At 60.8% G+C, this 17,781-nt stretch overlaps 2 protein-coding genes across 6 annotated transcripts in view; one reads left to right on the forward strand and one right to left on the reverse strand.

Moving 5' to 3' along the window:
- The window catches only part of MYO18A (myosin XVIIIA), a 37,516-nt gene extending 31,138 nt beyond the window's left edge, over positions 1-6,378 (reverse strand). For all 5 annotated transcript variants that reach the window (XM_039389278.1, XM_039389281.1, XM_039389280.1 and 2 more), the window contains exons 1-2: positions 6,338-6,378; positions 361-1,443 (exon numbers count right to left, since the gene is read on the reverse strand). In XM_039389278.1, coding sequence (XP_039245212.1) covers positions 361-1,368 — 1,008 coding nt within the window. In that variant the 5' untranslated portion in view covers positions 1,369-1,443; positions 6,338-6,378. The remainder of the gene's footprint in view (positions 1-360; positions 1,444-6,337) is intronic.
- A 3,376-nt stretch (positions 6,379-9,754) lies between these two features.
- CRYBA1 (crystallin beta A1) lies at positions 9,755-15,045 on the forward strand. The gene is given in 8 exon segments (XM_039389285.1): positions 9,755-10,050; positions 10,311-10,487; positions 10,489-10,501; positions 11,272-11,336; positions 12,258-12,376; positions 13,958-14,099; positions 14,479-14,621; positions 14,745-15,045. Coding segments are annotated over 7 exon segments (648 nt in total). The 5' UTR covers positions 9,755-10,050; positions 10,311-10,469; the 3' UTR covers positions 14,893-15,045.
- The last annotated feature ends 2,736 nt before the right edge of the window (positions 15,046-17,781 follow it).

Below are 17,781 nucleotides of genomic sequence, written 5' to 3' on the forward strand. Positions count from 1 at the left end.
GTGAGGAGCAAAGCTCCCTTCCCTGCTGGACAGTGCTTCCTCAGCAAAGAGATGGGGACAGACTTCCCCCGGCAACACAGAGTAGGGTTTTCCTGCAGCCCCTCTGGCAGGAGAAAGACCAAACCCAAGAGCACACTGAGCATTTTGAGGGGCAAACCCCACCAGTGACGGTTTGTAAGACCTGATTAGGCTGCACCCCAGCCACAGCCTCCCACTCCTCTGTGCATTGCTCCCATCCAGAGCAGCCTCAGCACTCCCTGGTTCCCACAGCTCCTGCCAACCCAAACACCCCCGCAAGGACGCTGGCACTGGCAGAACCCAGGCCCCAGCAGCACCCACAGCAAGAACAGCGTTACTCACATCCCAGGCAGCACGGCGTGTCCCCTGGCCGCCCCGCAGCCAGCACCGGCTCAGCTCGCTCAGCTCCAGGATGGGCTGCACCTTCAGCTGCACCGTCTCCCCCGACTGCCGGATCATCTCCACGATCTCATCCCGGGATTTGTTCTCCACGTTTAGCCCGTTGATTTCCACCAGCCGGTCCCCCGGCACCAATCCCAACGCCAAGTCTTTGGTGCCAGCTCCGGGCTCGGCGAAGTGCACGACACGCCGGTACACCTGCCCGTCGGGCCCCCGGTCCAGCATGGTGGTGCGGCGCAGGGAGAAGCCGAAATCGCCGGTGTTGCGCCTCTGCAGCTCCAGCTGCCGTGGGGTGGGGGGCTGGGGGGGCACCAAGGCGGGCAGACGCAGCTCGGTGGGGAACCTCTTGCCGATGAGCTCCGGCACCCTGGCACGCAAGGAGGTGGCAGGAGGGGTGCAGGGCTGTCCAGGGGGAACCCCTTGCTTGTCAAGTGGGGTCTCCAGCGTGCGCACCTCCACCTGCGGGGAGGGGGCTGCCGAGTGCTCAGAGGGGGTGGAGGTCTCCGAGGTGCTCTCATCCCGGCTTTTCTGGGAGAAGGAGAAGCGTTTGACGATCACCTGGGAGTTCTGCTTGGCCAAGGAGCCAAACTTGGCCGCCCGCTGCAGCACCGAGCCCTTGAAGTTGCCGTCGTCCACCTTGAGATCGTCACTGGAGCTGGCCGTGCTCAGGTGGCCCGAGTCCAAGATGACACTGCCCCGGTTGCTGTCGGAGTCGATGTCCGTGAGGTGCAGTTCGGAGCCACTGGCCACCTTGATGGGGATGGGGTTGGAGATCTCCAGGCGGGTCTTGGAGTCCCGCTTAGAGGCACGGTTGAGGTTGAAGAAGCCCCTGCGCATGCTCATCTCTTCCAGGCTCTTGAGCTCAGCTGCTGACATTCGCTCCTTCTTCTCCTTCTTTTTCTCCTTCCGGGCCCCATCCTTCTCTTTGTCTTTCTTCATCAGATTGAACATGGTGGAGGGGGGCTTGGGGCACTCTTGCCCCCGTGGCAGGGCGCTGGGTCAGGGTGCTGGTCACGGCACAGCCGCCTGCACAGGACAGAGAGGCAAGGGTACTATCAGACAGCAGCATGGCCAACACCCACTCACCACCCCTCAATCCACCCCACTGGTCACCACAGCTGCCATCCCAAGCCCACGGGGTCATGTCCCAGCGTTTCCACCCTCCCTGGGGACAGCAGCACCACAGGGCTGAGACTGCCCCAGTCATTGTGTTCTCACCCCAGCTGGGCACAAAGTCCTAGAGATGCAACAAGGGTGGCCCTGCACCCACAGGGATGTCCCAAAAGAAGGCCAAAAGCCTTGCATCCCAGTGCATGCCCCTGCCAGCACCAGGGCTGACTGCAGGTAAGACCCCCGGCATCTCCCGCAGCTCAGGAGCCGTTTCAGAGCAGCACGGGTGAGCAGCAAGGAACACATTCTGATTGCTTTTCCTGCCAGTACGGATACTCCCCAGGGTAAAACCCCCCATCCCAGCCAGCCACAGCACCACCAGCATCCTGCCTGCCGTTCAAAAGCCCCTTGTTGAGGAAACAGAGGCTCCTCTGCTGCTCATCCTGGCCCTGGCCACCGCAAACCGCAAGGGAGAGCCGCGGGCAGGGAGGGAGCCGGAAACATGGCCCGGAGCGAAGGTTGCTCTAATAAACAGGAACCTGTAAAATCACATCCCTCCCAACACTGATAAGTGTCTAATTTTAGCCAGGGCGACGTAGAAACTTGTGACGCCGACGGCGACCTCCAGGAACAGTCGCTCTTTCATTTGGGCATCCCGCGCAGGGCGGGGGGAGCACCCAGCCAGTGGGAAAACTGTGATTGGGCAGAAAACCCAGCTCCTTCCTGGAAAACCTCACATGCACCCAGTGCCTGGGAGCACCCACAGCCTCACCCCACACGGGGTGCTATGGGACCCGTCTGCCCCTGGGGTAACTGGTAGCCCCTCCCTCCCCCAACCTCCATCGAGTGCTCGGGATGAGGATAAACAATTCCAAAGTGGAGCGAGCGGCTGGCAGCGCCCACGGGATGGGCTGACAGCTATATATAACGGGTCAGGAAGCCGCACAGGAACTTAACCTCAGCACAAAGGACAACAGGAAAACTCCCCACGTTTGAAGCATCTGCTTTACAGCTCTCTGACGAGTGTGGGGGTGAGGTTTGGGTGGCCACAGGGATGGGTAGCACTGCCCATGATGGCAGCCCAGGCTCTGCAGGCATCCTGGGGTGCATGGATGTGCTGTGCCGTGCCAAGCTGCACCTTGGCTCCAGCACAGCATCAGTACTGCATCACCATCACTGCCTGGACCATCTCCCTGCAAGAGCACACAGTCCCCATTGCCCTTGAATGCACCCAGTGGGACACTGGGGAACTCAGTTTCCCCTTGGCAAAGCCACATGGCGATGGCAGGAAACTGCCTGAACACTGCTGCTCCTCGGGGCTGGGGCAGGAGCACACAAGCTCAGGAGAGGCTTGGCCACAGGGCAGGTGAAGACAGAGCTCTGCAAGCCATTGCACAGTGTTGGCCCCGAGCATGTGATGCCGCCGAGGCAGTGAGGGGAAGCAGCCGGAGGGACAAAGTCGGGTATGTAGCTCTGAGGCTCCTGGCCATGTCCAGGGCAGCTGCCATGACACCATCCAGCCCCGGGGCTCTGATTGCTCTGCCCTCCCTGCAGCACCTGGGGCTTTACCCAGACAAACAGCAGGACCTGGCCAGAGCAGGACCACAAAATTCATAAAAACAACCCAGTTCCTTTCTCCTCTCCCAGAACTGCTGGCTGCGAGGTGACCACTGACCCGAGTCAGGGGACAGCACAGCTCCTTCCCATGACCCACAGCAGGTGCTGCTGTGAAGGGCCCTGTGGCTCTGCCATCACAGGGGCTGCTCCCCACCAGGTCCTCCATGGCTCTGCCAGGGCCTCAGGGCAGGGAGGGAACCACCTGTACGTGTCCCTGTCCCCACACGTGCCACTGGTGCCACAGTTGCCTGGACATCCCTGAAGCTGTAGAAAGGGCTGTACCCCCAGGAGCACCCTGAGCTCACCCCATGGCAGGGAGGGGGCTGCTGGGACCCTTCCCGGGGATCCCCTGGGAGCAGAGCTGCTCACCAGGCAGGTGCTGCTTACAGCTGAGGCACCGGGAGACAGGCGGCCAGCGCGCTCTTTGTCCTCGGCGGTTTCTCTCCCGGCACACACGCTGCCTCCCAGCCTTTGTACGCTCAACAAAAAGGGGGAACAGCCTTCCCAGCCGCATCACTAATCAGGCAGCACCGGCAGCCGCTGGTGCAGCCACGTGTGCCCCACACGGGGCCACAATGGGCAGCAGTAGGGCAAGGGGGACAGGAACCCCGGCACCCCCCCTGCACTGGTCCCCCAGTCCATATAGAATGCCCTTGTGGTTTGTCCCCTTTTCCCCAAGGAGGCTCCTGCCATGGGGATGCTGGATGGGTGCAGCCCAATGCCGCGAGCAGGAGGTGGCTGCTGAGCATCTCCTTGCTCCTGATTCAGACCCAACACACCTTCCCTGACTCAGCCCAGGCTCGCTCTGGGACTCTTCATGGCCAGGCGTGTTTGGGGCAGCGTGTATGAGCCATGACAGAGGAGGGAGAGGCACCCGCCGGCGCCAGTTGTGCTCTGGGATTGCACGCGAGGATGCTGCTGTGACACCCAGACTGGCAAGGGATTCTGGATGTCACTTCGGAAGGGCCAAGAGGCGAAAAAGAAGACCCAGCTTGAGGTTCCCCAACCCAGTAGCCCTCCCTGAGCCTCTCAAGCAGAAGCTCGGGGGGGATGCACCTTCTCCCTTGTCCCCATATCATGACCATGAGCCCCCACATCCCTGACAGGGCGCCGGGGAGTTCCAGGCAGGGAGGAAGGCGTTCACTGAAACTCCAGGCCACTCCTTCCCTCCCCGAGACGCAATCTCATCCGACACGCTCCAGTGCAGGGACCTGCACTGCAAGTTTCACAGTCGCCTGCCCTCCCCGCTCTGCTCCCCGACGCAGTGGTGGCTGTAGGGCCCTGCTCACCCACGGCTTCAGCACAGGAGCTGGTGGCCATCACCTCCTTGGACACACCGTGTTGGGGTGTCCCACATCCCCGCTGTGCCCGGCTGGGCAGGGACAATGCTGTGCCAGGGAGCAGGAGCTGCTGGCATCGCTGCCAAGCAGCCAGGTCAGCTCCCACACAGAGGAAAGGGGGCTGATCTGCCTGATGGCTCCTTGCTGGACACAAGTTTTCCGCAGAATAAGGAAATTTAGGGAGTTTCCAAATCCCTCTGCACTGCCTGCCCTTACAGACAACGCTGGGATGTGTCAGGAGGAAAACAATACCAGATATACCTGAGTCACAGCCAGGATGTGCCACCAGGCTGTCACCAAAGCGGGATATTGGGCCCTCCTGCCACAGGAACCCCATGTCCAACAGCAAAGGGGACCCAGACTGGCTGTGAGGTGTCCCCATGGGCCAGGAGGGTGCACAGGGTGTGTGAGGGGGGTTCAAGCACCTGCCTTGGCCTGAAGCTGGGCAATGACACAGCTCAAGAGGCCTTACAGGGCAAAGGTGGTGGGGCGGGATCCCAGCTGTGCTGACAGGTGGGAGACAGTTCAAAGAGCAGCCAGGGGTTAGGTGGGTTAGCTGCCCCCACACCATCTCGCACAGGTCTCCCCCACCACCTGTTTCTGGCCCCAAATTCACAGCCTGACACCCAGCACAGCCCAGCCCACAGCAAAGGTGAAGGGCTTAGCCCCGGCTCATCAGCGGGCAAAGTCCAGGGCTGGTGCAAGCGCTATGGGAATGCTCGGCTCCCAAGAGGGATGGGGTGGTGGGTGGGGATCCCCCAGTGCCAGGGCCAGCCTTGGGGTGCAGGAACACACTGCCCTGAGCCCACACTTTCCTGTAATTGACCTAAGTTTAGCTTTGGCACTCATTGACCAGACAATTTGCATCTCACAGGCCGGCTGGAAACCACACAATTTAGGGATACGCGTCCTAGCCCTCGCCCGACGCTCCATATATTCCTCTCTGGGAAAATTAACAGGCGCCGGGGTGGCCACAGACCTGTGAGCCCCCCCTGTCCTCAGCACAGCAGTCTGCTGAGAGGCCACCCACCCCTGTCACCCCAAAAAGGTGCCCAGGTGCCAGTGCCTGCGGCCCCAGCACTGATGTGGTTAACGGTGAGCTGCGCTAATGGCTTTGGATACAATTCCCTGGTGGTGTGGGAAAGGCCCTGGCCAGGGGGTTCTGCCTGGAAGCAGGACTGGCCCTGGGGAGCCCTACAGTGGGTGCTGAGGTCTCCCAACATGAGGCACCTGACATGAATAATCCTGCAGGGACAGGCTGGCCGTACCCACGGAGGGTCCCTGCCCGCTCTGGAGGGGCAAAGCTGCCCCCACAGCACCCACAGCTGGGTGCACACACCTCCAGCACCCCCGGCACGGGTGGGACACGCACAGGTGCCGCAAAACAACGAGGGGGTGGGCCTGTGGGCATGGGGACACAGAGGGACACAACACACAAAACACGCCCCACAGCGCAGCGGGGGCACGCACAAGGTGACACACACATGCAGACACGCACACGCGTGACTCCGGGGGCTGCACACCCACAGGCGCTGCACGACAAGTGCGGGCCATGCGCACACCCGCACCCCGCAACCGGGGGGGGTGACACCGGGGGGCCCGCACACACACACCCACCCACCCACGGTGGTTCTGCAACGCCGCGGAGGCGCGGGCGCGGGCACGAGCAGCGGGCACGAGCAGCGGGCACGAGCACGGTGCACGGCCCGGCCCGGCCCGGCCCGCCGCGGGGGGCGATGCAGCCGCGGCCCGCCCCGCGCCGGGAGGTGCGCGCCGGTGCCCCGGCCGCGGTGCCGGTCCTCGGTCCCCGCTCCCCGGTTCCCAGTCCCGGTGGGATGGCGGGGGTTACTCACCCAGCGGCGGCGGCGGAGCGGGGCCCGGTGCTGGCGGCGGCGGTGCCGGGCCCCGGCGGCGGCAGCGCGGGGCGGGGCGGGGCGGGGCGGCCCCGCACCGGGGCGGGCACTGCCGGCTGTGCGCGCGCCGCCCGCCGCGCCGGGCGCGGCTCCGGTCGGCTCGGAACGGCGGCCCTGCCCACCCGCGAACCTGCGGGCGCTCAGCCTCGGTGCGCCCCGCACCGCCCCCACGGCGATATAACCACCGTACGGACCGGTGGAACCCCCGCGCCGCACACTCGTAACCTGCCCACGGAGCGGGGTGACCCCGCACCCCCCCCGCACGCACAGCCCGTGTGCACCGGTGCACGCGCGGTGTGCGCACACCCTGGTGTGACACGATGAGACACCGGCCGCCCGCACACCCTGCATGCACACGCACACCGGTCCTCGCCGTGCAACACACACACGCTGGGAAACGCACACGTCGTGTGCTCACACTGCTACAAGCACAGCTTCGAGCATCGCACTGGTGCACACAAACGAACTGCTGGGATTCCCCTTTGCGGAAGGATCTCATCAGGAGCAACACCGGATCCGGCACAGGGAAGGTTCCGGGATGCCGGGTGGAGCCGGAGCGTAGGGAATACAAAGCTGGACATGCAGAGTTGCCTGCAGAGCCGTTTTGCAGCTGGTGCTTCTCCCCCTGCACCTGTCCCCAGGGAGGGCTGTCAGCCTGCAGGGACTGACTGTGAGGGCAGTGCCCGGCTGTGAGGAGGCAGCCTGTGGTTAATAATAAGCATTTTCCAGCACACCCAGCAGCAAAAGCCGCACAGCCTTTGTTACACCCTTTCCACTGTGTCCAGCTTTGAGACGTCACGCCAGAGTTGGTCACATATAGTTAGAATCCTGGGACAGATGGTTTCAGGACAAGCCCCACCATCTCTGTGCTGGGTCAGCCTTCACTGGCCATCAGGTGTGGGAGCAACTGGGTCCGGCACTTCACAGGACATGGGTGGCTTGGGGAACAGGGACCACGGGGAGAGACATCCAGAGTTCTTTCCAAAAGCATTTTTCAGGGAGAGCTCCATCTCTGCTGGGAAGCTCAGGACAGATAGAGGGATGACAAGGACAGGGGTCTGCCCCCAGCACCATCCCTTCATTCTCCAACGGCTCATGTCCTGTCCCAAGGTACCCCAGAGGACTCACTCCAAACCCCTGCTACCATCCACTACAGGCTGAACTGCGTGGTCTTGTCTCTCCTGCCATCGGCCTGTGAGCCTGTCTCTTGGGACACACCTGCCTGGGTGTCACAAGCCCCGCTCCCTCACAACAGTAAGGCTTGCTGTGATTTCCAGCCCATGGCACGTGCCCAGGACACAGTCCCACCGCAGCAGCAGAGCAGGACACGTATGGGGCGTGGTGGGAGCGAGCTGACAGCCAAGCAAGGAGCCCTGTGCTGGACCCTGGCCCGAGGGATGGGGCAGTGGAGGAGATGCAGCCCTTGCAGTGGCGGAGGACGGCGGCAGCGAGCGCAGCCGCCTGCTTTTGTCACACTCTCCTTTGTCCCAGGCACGTGGCACCAAGCACAGGGAGCCACAGCCATCTGAAGAGCTGGGATGGAGACGGGTGAGCTGGAAGGGTGGCGAAGCCCCATCTCAGCTGCCAGGAGGGTTTTCCGGATGCAGTGGCGAGGGGCCACGTTGTGTGACTCTACCTCTGCCCTGCTCCCCAGCACAGGTGGGTGAACAGCCAGTTACAGCCTGTGGCAGCTCCTGCTTCCTTATCACACTGAGCAGGCGGCTGTGGGCTGATGCTGGTTGGAACCGCCAAGCTGTGGGACAGCGCAGGCTCCCCGGTGTCACACAGCTCTGCCACCAGCCACCCAGTGGGGCCACCTCCTGCCACCTCCCCAGGGATAAACACCCCATGCTTCCCAGCGAGACAGCCAGCTGCTCATGTCCACATGATCCCGTCTGGCCTTGCCAGTCACAGGTTAGGCTGCCTTGAGCAGATCTCCCTGGCAGGTGGTTCCCCAGGCACCAGCAAATCCCACATCCAAGGGAAGTCTCTGTTTTGCCCGAAGTTTTCTATGGAGAAGCGGGACAGAGCTCCGGTGCCACTGGCATTTCGGGTGCTCCTGGCAGACGCAGATGGCTGGCCAGAGCCAGTGCCTGGAGCCGGGCTGGGAGGGGAAGCATCTGTTTTGCAGCACCGCGGGGTTCCCTAAATAGGTCACTGCGTTTTTATAGTCTCTTGGATCTAGAAAAACCAGTTGTTCCGGACAACCTGTGGACCTGCCAGCATCGTCGCAGTGGTGGCTCCCTGGGTGCTCCCCGTCGTGCCCCCAGGTCCTCACAGGGGGGGAGGACACCTGCCCCACCAGCAGTGTGAGCAGGGGGAGGGGCTGGGGAGCTCGCAGCAGCCTGAGCTGTGCTGGAGGTCCTGTTGTATGCTGAGGGCGACCCGTCCCTGGCTGTGCCCAGTGTGGAGTCTGCAGGGGGGGCTTTCCTCCTCCCACCCTGCCCCTGGCTTGGGGTGGCTGCCAGCTCCAGGCTTTGCCCTGGGGTGGTTTTCAGCCAGAGCCAGTGTTTTCCCTTCGCAAGGAGAGGCAGGTGCCTGTGCGGGGGCAGGGGGGTGTGCAGAGCCGCACACCCACCGTGCACCCGCATGCGCCGGAGGTGTCCCAGCCTGCTCGGGCTGAGCTCTCCCTCTAGTGGCACCAGACTCTTGGCAGAGCCTCTATACACATGGGGTGGCAGGAGCCACGGCCAGGGCATGTCCGAGGGGCTGGACCGAGCTGGAGGGCGAACTCCAACCTGACCTTCTCCCTCAGCCCGGGTGCCCGTGGCAGGTGCACAGGGAGGGCTTCACAGGAGCGTCCCACCTCCAGACCCCTGTTCTGGGGCGAGTGCAGGGGGCCAGTGGTCCTGCTCTTCTCATTTGCACATCCCACATTTGCTGGGATGTGGCAGTACGATCAGCCAGCGCGCCCCAGGAGCCAGCGTCAGGCCTTGGGGGTGCAGCCCCACAGCTCCGTGTCACAATGATACCCATCAGGGCGACACTGTCCCCATCCCTGTCCTTATCCCACAGCAGCCAGCGAGGGGAAGGGCCCCCGCAAGCCCCAGCTTTCCCCTCGTCATGGCGGTGCCCTGCCCGCAGGAGGGGTCCTGCAGGACCGCGCTGAGCCCCCCGAGGCCCGTCTGGTCGGGTGCCACCCCGCCGCGCGTCCCCGCAGGGTCCCCCGGGCCGGGCGCCAGGCCCATGCCGCAGGCAGCGCTGACGGGGCGCTTTGTTTTGTGCGGCCGCGGCTGCCCAGCGGGGAGACAAAAGGGGCAGTCAGACGCGGGCATTGTGCCGGCAGCCATGCGCTGAGGCAGCAGCCCGCGCCGCCACGCTCGCCTCGTGACCCCCGACGGCCCGGGCTGTGCCCGCCATGGCGCCCCGGGGCCCGCGGGGCCTGCCCCACAGGAGCCCCACACGGGAAGGGGCCGTGGGGCTGGTGGCTGTGGTTGCCGCAGGGATGAGGCCTCCCCAAACCCGTGGCGGGTCCCCCAGTGCGGGGCCGTGGCGGTGGCAGCGCTGTGTGGAGCGCTGTGGCTCTGCGTGGCCGTGGGGACATGTCTGCCAGGCCCACAGCAGCCCTCACCTCCAGCCCCCCTTGCCCGCCATGGGAGGAGGGTGTCTGCACTGACACGGTGAACGGAACCCACCTTGGCTGGAGGAGCAAGGTGACTGTGCCTGGTACACACCCAGCCGAGCCCACCACCCGCAGGGTCTCACGGGGAGGTGTCCCCGCTGTCCCCACGGTGCCAACTGGCGCCAGGGCCAGGCCAGCCCCCAGGCTCGCCCCGTGACGGCGCGGTGCATTGGCCCTGGAAAATGCCAGCGCGGTCAAATCGTTGAGTCATTTGTGACCAAGATTATCTGTGCAAACAGCCGCCCTGATTATTTTTTTTTTTATTATCAAATTTTTTTCTTTTTCCCTAAGAATGTGGCTCAGACCATGGGGATGAGCAGCTGAAATCTCCGGGGATCAGCAGGACAATGCCAGAGCAAGCATTGTGCTGACGGCTCTGCAAACGCTGGCACCGGTTCCCGGCCAGCAGCACCCTATAAAAGCTGAGCCGCTGAAGTAGGCAAACATTACATGGGCGAAGCAGCAGTAACCGCCTGAGCTAGGTGAGTCCTGGGACCGATGCGCACCTCTCCCACCTCGCCCCTGCTCACCCCTTTGCTGCCAGCTGGCCAGGCAGACACCCTTCCTCTTGCCTGGTGGCAAAAGACACCCAGAGGGACCATCGCCATTTCCTGTGGCATAAGACAGGCTCACACATCCCCGCTGGCAGCCGGAGGGGCTGAGAGCCCCTCTACTGCAGGGCACCCCACTCCTGGCACCCACCGGCACGGCACACTGGTTGGCATCTCCCACCATTAGCCTGGGCCGTCCATGGGAACCCACCGCACCTCCCAAAGGAGGCAAGGCTGGGGCACCGGGCAGGGAAAGGGGAGCAGGTGGGTCTGTTGGACACCGCCAGGCACAGGGCAGCCTGTGCCCCCCGCTGCAGCTCCCGGCTCCAGCTTAGGGGTGTTTTTCCTAGCGATGGTCTGGCCCCAGGGAAGGAGAAAGGGGAATCGGGCACCATGCCCCGGCGGGCGCGCGGGCTCCGTGCCACGGCCGGGAGGAGGGAAGGGGCACCGCAGCAGTGAGACGGGAGCACCTTGCTTTAGATGTGCCCCACAGCCCCTTTGCTGTGCCCCCTACCCCATCCTGTGGCCAGCAAGAGGGTTTCATTGTGACTGGTATGGCTTGTCCCCAGCAGTGGGGACAAGCTGTCCTCGAACAGGCGCTGTGGGTGGTGGGCACAGAGCTGTCTCCCAGCCTTGTGAGCAGGCAGCAAGGATGCACAGGGACGTGCTGCAATAAAAACGTCTTTTTCTTCCTTCTCCAGACACCGATCGAGCAGCAAAGATGGCTCAGACAAACCCTCTGCCTGTACCCATGGGCCCGTGGAAGGTACGTCCTCACACCTCCTGTATCTCGCCTTTCCCCGTGTGTAGGTGGGAAACAGGGAGAAGGGCAAAGCGTGCCCTCCGGGGCCAGGAAAGCTGCACAGCGGGCAGTGAGGCAGGGACAAGCACAGGAAACAGTCACTCCTGTCCTCTACCCATGAGAATGTGACTCCTACCTGTTCAAAAACATCCCAGGTGTTTTTCATAAGGGTCTTCACAGCATCCTGGCCCAGCCATGCCCTGCTCTTACCAGCTGTCCCATGCCAGGCAGTCACAGAGTCCCTGAAAGCCACAGGCTGTTGTTTGCCCTACCCTGTCCATGCAGACAGGGTGAGCAGGGGCCATGGGCACTGTGGAGCAAGGTGGGGAGCAGCCCCAAAGGGTCTGGCAGTAGCTCCAGGGCCACAGGTCTAGGAGGGAGCTGAGAGGGAGAGGAGAAACACGTGCACGAGAGAGGCACATCCCGTCGAAGCCTGGAGCTGTCACGGGAGATTCCGTCAACCGCAGCCCCCCGGGGAGGTCCCGCTCGCCCTTTCCCCCGTTAATCCTCTTTGCCCTAGAGCGTTCGGAGCAGAGGCCGGGAGAACCGCCAGCCACAGCCCTGCCACCCGCCCGTCCCAGAACGGCTCCGCTCCTCTCTCCGGACGGCACCGCTGCCCCGGGAACTGATCTCCGCAGGGGTGAGCAGGAGAGTGGAGCGGGGGCCAGCCTGCGGCTGCCCCGACACCAAGGCAGGGCGTCGCGGGGCCAGCAGTGCAGGGACGCGGAGGCGTGTGCGGGGCTGTGTCCCAGCCCAGAGGGGTGCCTGGTGCAGCCTCCGCTGGCTCTCCCTGACGGAGTGTGACCCTCCGTCTCCAAGAGGCGCTGAATCGCCTGGGGCCACAGCTGGGCAGTTTCCAACTCGGCAGCTCACTCTCCGTTCCAGATCACCGTGTACGACCAAGAAAACTTCCAGGGCAAGAGGATGGAGTTCACTTCGGCCTGTCCAAACATCATGGAATGTGGCTTCGACAACATCCGCTCCCTGAAGGTGGAATGTGGCGCGTGAGTACCCAGCTGCCAGTGGCGGGGATGCTTTCCCAAGGCAGGCTGGCTGGGTGAGGGGTGCCCAAGTGTGGTGCAGGACCGGCTGTCCTCGCTCCGCTTGGCTGGAGCCAAGGACCACAGCCAGGGGAAGCCAGGCATGGGGGAATCCCACCCTGCCAGGGTAGAGCAGCCAGCCCCAGGCAGCACTGACACAGAGAGAGGGCCAGAGAACAGTGAGAATGCCTTTGGCATCATTCAAAACTGCCTCCCACAGTGTTGGAGCAGCCAGGTTTGGAGCAGGGTTGCTGCACAAGGATCTAGTGAGGATCAGTGCTCAGTGAGTGGCTCTTGAGCTTGGCCTGCTCCCCATTCTGCCTGTGTAACCCTGTAAAACACCACTAGAGAGCCACCTCTCTTGCCCTAGGGCCCAGCCCTGCTCTGCCTCAGGCTCTCCCTGCACTGCACAGCTCCCCAGGGCCGAGGCAGAACCTTCTCACAGCCTCCCCAGTCCTGAGAGGGTTAGGGAGTGGAGTCAGGCTACTCCCTGCACACGGGAATCTTCTCTGGCACACGCGAGGCATCTCCCGAGCAGCTCAGAAAGAGCGTGTCGGGATCGGTCCCCACAGCGAGCATCCCGCCGGGGCCAGCAGCAGACGAGATAGATTTGTGCTGCTATATTTAGGATGTGTAATGCTAATGGGATTACAGCAGCGTGCGTGCTCACGCCGTAATCAGCTCACTGCTCCAGTTGATGTGTTCCTAATCAGTCTGTTCACCTTGCACAGGGTGGGCTGACTGCAGGACATGGGTTTGGGGCTCAGCTTAGGTCAGTGGTAGGAAGCCCTTGACCCCCCCCCCCCCAGCTCAGCGTGCCCCTCAGCACCCTGCATACCCCATCAGCAGGGGCTCCATGGACTGCACAGTCTGTGGCACCCACCTTCCTGCCCCCAGCCCTGGGCTCCCTGTTCCACTGCAGCTGTCTCGTCCCCAGTCTCTTTAAGGGGATGTTCCCAGATGTCCCCACCCTGGGGACAGGCAGGTGCCATGTGGGCAGCACCAGGGCTTGCAAAATGTGTCCTACAGGGTGGAGGCATCCCGCTCACCTCTCCTTGTTTTCAGTGAAGAGGGACACCCAGAGAGGGGAAAGGCCACAGCTCCCTGCCCTGCCCAGAGCCAGATGGGCGCTGCCTGCTTTGGGCATCAGGAATTCAGGTCTTTCCAGCCGTGTCAGGTTGTAATTGGGAAACAAGTAAGAAATGAGGCCTTTGGGAGAGAAGGGCAGTCAGGGCATCCGGAAGCGATGTTGGTCTGCATAGATAACGACAGAGCAGTCAGAGGGAAGAGCCACCTGCGCAGGGTGGGCCCCTGGAGGGGGGACCCCATCTCCCACCACAGCTGGGCGGGTGCCTCCCCAGCACCAGATGTGGTCACACACTCCCCAGGTTCTCTCCCCACGTCCATCATTGCTTCCTCTCCTCCCGACCTGTGGGCAGCCCCCAACCTCCTCCTGGCACCTACATCCTGCCCCGGTGCCAGCTCCAAGCAGGAGGCCCTGAGTTGCCGCAGGAAGCCCTGGCAGCCCTCGCTCTGTTTTTGCAGCTGGGTCGGTTATGAGCACACCGGCTTCTGCGGGCAGCAGTTCATCCTGGAGAGGGGAGAGTACCCGCGCTGGGACGCCTGGAGCGGCAGCAATGCCTACCACATCGAGCGCCTGATGTCCTTCCGCCCCGTCTGCTCCGCTGTGAGTGTCCCGCCTCCCGCTCTGATCCCGGTAAAGCGTCCCAAGCTACAGCAGTGAGATTACGAAGGGCAAACACAGCTATGCCAGGGGCAGGCTCAGCTCTTCTCCCTCGCTCCCAGCAGGATTTGCTCTGTCCTGTTTTTTAAAGCTTTTATGGGAACTTCCGGGCCAGGTGTACATGGCCAGAGCTGGGGAGAGACAGTAGTTGTGGCATAGCTGTCTCCAACACCTCCCACCGCCCCCAAAATAAAAACCCAGCGAGGGTCTGAACATCTCCCTCTCTGGGAAACCCTCCCAGCAATGCCATAGGGAGGGACATTACCACCCATGCTGGGGAGGGAGCACTGCCTCCCCCTCAGCCCCTGCTCTCCCCTCCCAGAATCACAAGGAATCCAAGATCACCATTTTCGAGAAAGACAACTTCATTGGCCGCCAGTGGGAGATCAGTGACGACTACCCCTCGCTGCAGGCCATGGGCTGGGCCAACAACGAAGTGGGCTCCATGAAGATCCAGTGCGGCGCGTAAGTGATGGGCAAAGGACCGGGAGCAGCAGGGACAATCCGCTGCCACTGCTGTGCTACCACAGCAGGGGAGGGGAACACACCCTGTAAACCCCCTGCTTACCTCTTGTCCTTTTCTTCCAGCTGGGTGTGCTACCAGTATCCTGGGTACCGTGGCTACCAGTACGTCCTGGAGGCTGACCACCACGGTGGAGACTACAAGCACTGGAGAGAGTGGGGTTCACACGCCCAGACCTCCCAGATCCAATCCATCAGGCGTGTCCAGCAGTAGCTCCCCACCTTCCATCTCTGCAAGGTTTCAAAAGCTCACCGGCTCCCTCTTGGTGCTAATACTCCCCTCCCGAAATAACCACCCCCTCTCGTACTGCCACTGCTTATGGAACAACACTCCCAAACGGTACCGACTGCCACAATTGCCAATAAATGTGACTGAAAGAAAAAGATAAACCAGCTTGGTGTGTGTTTGCTCTTGGGTGTTTGGGGCTGAGGTTGGACATCCCCATGTGAGCAGGGACCAGACTCTTTCCTGCCCATTTTAAGCAGGGCTGAAGCCCAGTGGGGCTCACATCGAGAGAGGTTCGTTGCCCCACTGTCTCACACACACAAACCCTTGGTTGCTGCAGCTCTGCAGCCACGTGGCTTCCTTCCTTCTCCTTCCCCTGACAAAGTAAAGGACATCTGGAGCCCCACCCAACGGAGCCATGCTGGCACCTGGTACCCACGTACTCACAGCTCGTGGGCTCTGCAGCTGGCACTGCCAGGCCTTGGGGACCAAAACCCAAGCAGCATCCCTAGGGACAAGGCCTGCTCCCCGAAAACGCAAAGAAGAAAGTCACACTGACACCCACAAACTTTAAAATTTTTATTCAACAATTTACATCACTTATTGTCTGTCTTAACGTATTCGATCTACACAAATTTCTTCTTTTTTTCCTGATAAAATAATAAAATTTGGATAAATTTTGAAGACCTGTTGGTGCAGAATAAACAAAATTTCAGTTTTTTTTTTCTTTTTTTTTCCTTTTTTTAAACATTTAGTGTGAATTATGACATCATTGGTAAAGATACATCATGCCATTACAGCTCATGGACATTACCTATCCTTACAGTCCGTGACATCACCCACACCAGCGCAAGGGGCTGCGCCAGACACAGCTACAGCAGGTTTTACACTAACTCCTCTAGCCACCCTCTCACCACCAGGAAAACGCCTACGCTTTTCCAGCTGGGCACACAGAGTGCATTAACCTAATCAGAAATCACCGGGGAGGGGAGAAGGAAACAAAGACTACCTTTACCGATCGGTGTGGTCGCACACTACAACATCGACACCAAAGAGGGGCTGCCCCTCTCTGCAGGTCAGAGGTAATTCAGCTTCTGAGCAGGTAGAGCACAACCCCTCGCAGCGATTTTAATACAAACCAGGAACAAAATGAGAACTTATCGACGGGGAAGGGGGGGCAGGAGAGGAGACGCCCCGGCGGCTCCGCCTGCAGGGATCTCTCCAGCCCCAGCTCGCAGTCGAAGCACGCGGTTGTTTCGCACCGCCCTTAACACTGAAATATTCAGGGAAGGGGGGAGAGGGGCATCCATCCCCCCAGTAAACAAGTCGAGGACCTTCAGAGGCTGGGAAGCCGCTGAAGGTGTGTAAGTACACGTGTGATGGTAGATAGAAAAGCAGCCCTGTTCTGTATGAAAAAAAGCTGTCAAGTTAGTACAAATTTCTGCCACGGCGAAGGAACAGGAGGAGAAAGCTGTCAGGGCCCTTCTCCCGTCACCAAATCCTGACTCTCCCGCACACAGGCTCTGGGCTAAGCAACATGTTTGCAAAGGTGGTACCTGCAACCCAACGCATGAAAACAAAACCAAAATAAAGCTCTCACCCCCAAGGCCGAAGGGAGCCCACCCTTTGCTCCAGCCCTGCAGCAGGATAGTGAGGAAGGCTGTCCCTCCCGCCTCACAGTGGGAATACACAGCAGTAGGGTTCCTCTTGGTTTATTTCGTCATTAGAAGCCTCAAGTTTGCCCACACCACCAGCCTGCAGCGCAGTGGACTGGTCTCCACTCCCTCCCCAAAGCTGCTTTGCGTGGGGCCGAGCCCGCGCTCCCTGTCCCCATGGAGACACCGGCGGGTACCACACCACGCTCTCACCAGAAACAAAAAGGGCACTGGTTCATCTGAGAGTACAAAGTGTATCTGAAACACAAGCCAGCACACCCCGCTCCCTCCGATTCAATTACTAAAGTAGGCTCTTTAAAATAAAAAAATAATATATATATTTATATAGCTATACAGAGAGATACAGAGAAAGCAAAGGAGAGAGAGAGAGAGAGAGGCTACTAAAATAATCAAGAAGCGCCAGTTTTCTGCTATAGCTGTCAGCAAAGAACTGTCACCTTACATCATACCCTCCAAGATGGTGAAGAGAATGCAGGCAATGACAGCACAGGAATGCAAAAGAGGGCAGATAAGTCACTTCTGGTAATGAGACACAAATTAAACTTTCAAAACATGTGCATAGCTTTATTCATCTGCTTCAAACTAACCTTTTCACGGAGCTTCAGCGAAACTCGAGTGTGCAAAATGCATTTCTAAAAAACAATGCAAGCAAGCTTTCACATTTACTGTGGCAGAAGTACAGAAAGACTCGGACAGAATCACACGCTGGGGCGGGAGATGGAGAACCCAGAATTGCACAGCTTGGAGTTCTGAGTCACTGACTGCAAACACAAGCATTTCGATTTCGCGAACTTTAAGCAAGCTGTGTTTACTTCTCCTTTACAAAAAAAACTCAAAAACCCCACAGAAACAAGAGCCACAACCTGGTAGGGAATAAATCCCTTGGATAATGGGATCCTGGTGCCGCAGAGAGTCTGAACTCCAGCAAAGCCGGTTCCAGACCTTGGCTTGTTTTGGCTCTGCAGGCAAACCATGGCAATGCTGATTTTTGTCCACAGGAGAAGAGCGAAGCAGCTTCTCTTTCTCTCCCTCCCACTCGCCTCCAAAGTCACAGGTGCCACCCCACAGGACACCATCCCAAAACTCTAAGACAGCCACTAACACAGGCTGGATTCCAGGTCTCATTTCGATCCAGAGGGTCACCGGGACACTAAGGAACCTGTTGATGGGAGCCCGGCCCTCCCAGCCACGTCCCCCCAGC

The sequence above is a fragment of the Pipra filicauda genome, unplaced genomic scaffold (genome assembly GCF_003945595.2).
Source record: "Pipra filicauda isolate LSUMZ 115617 unplaced genomic scaffold, ASM394559v2 scaffold71_size5581439_pilon, whole genome shotgun sequence".
Classification (NCBI taxonomy): domain Eukaryota; kingdom Metazoa; phylum Chordata; class Aves; order Passeriformes; family Pipridae; genus Pipra; species Pipra filicauda.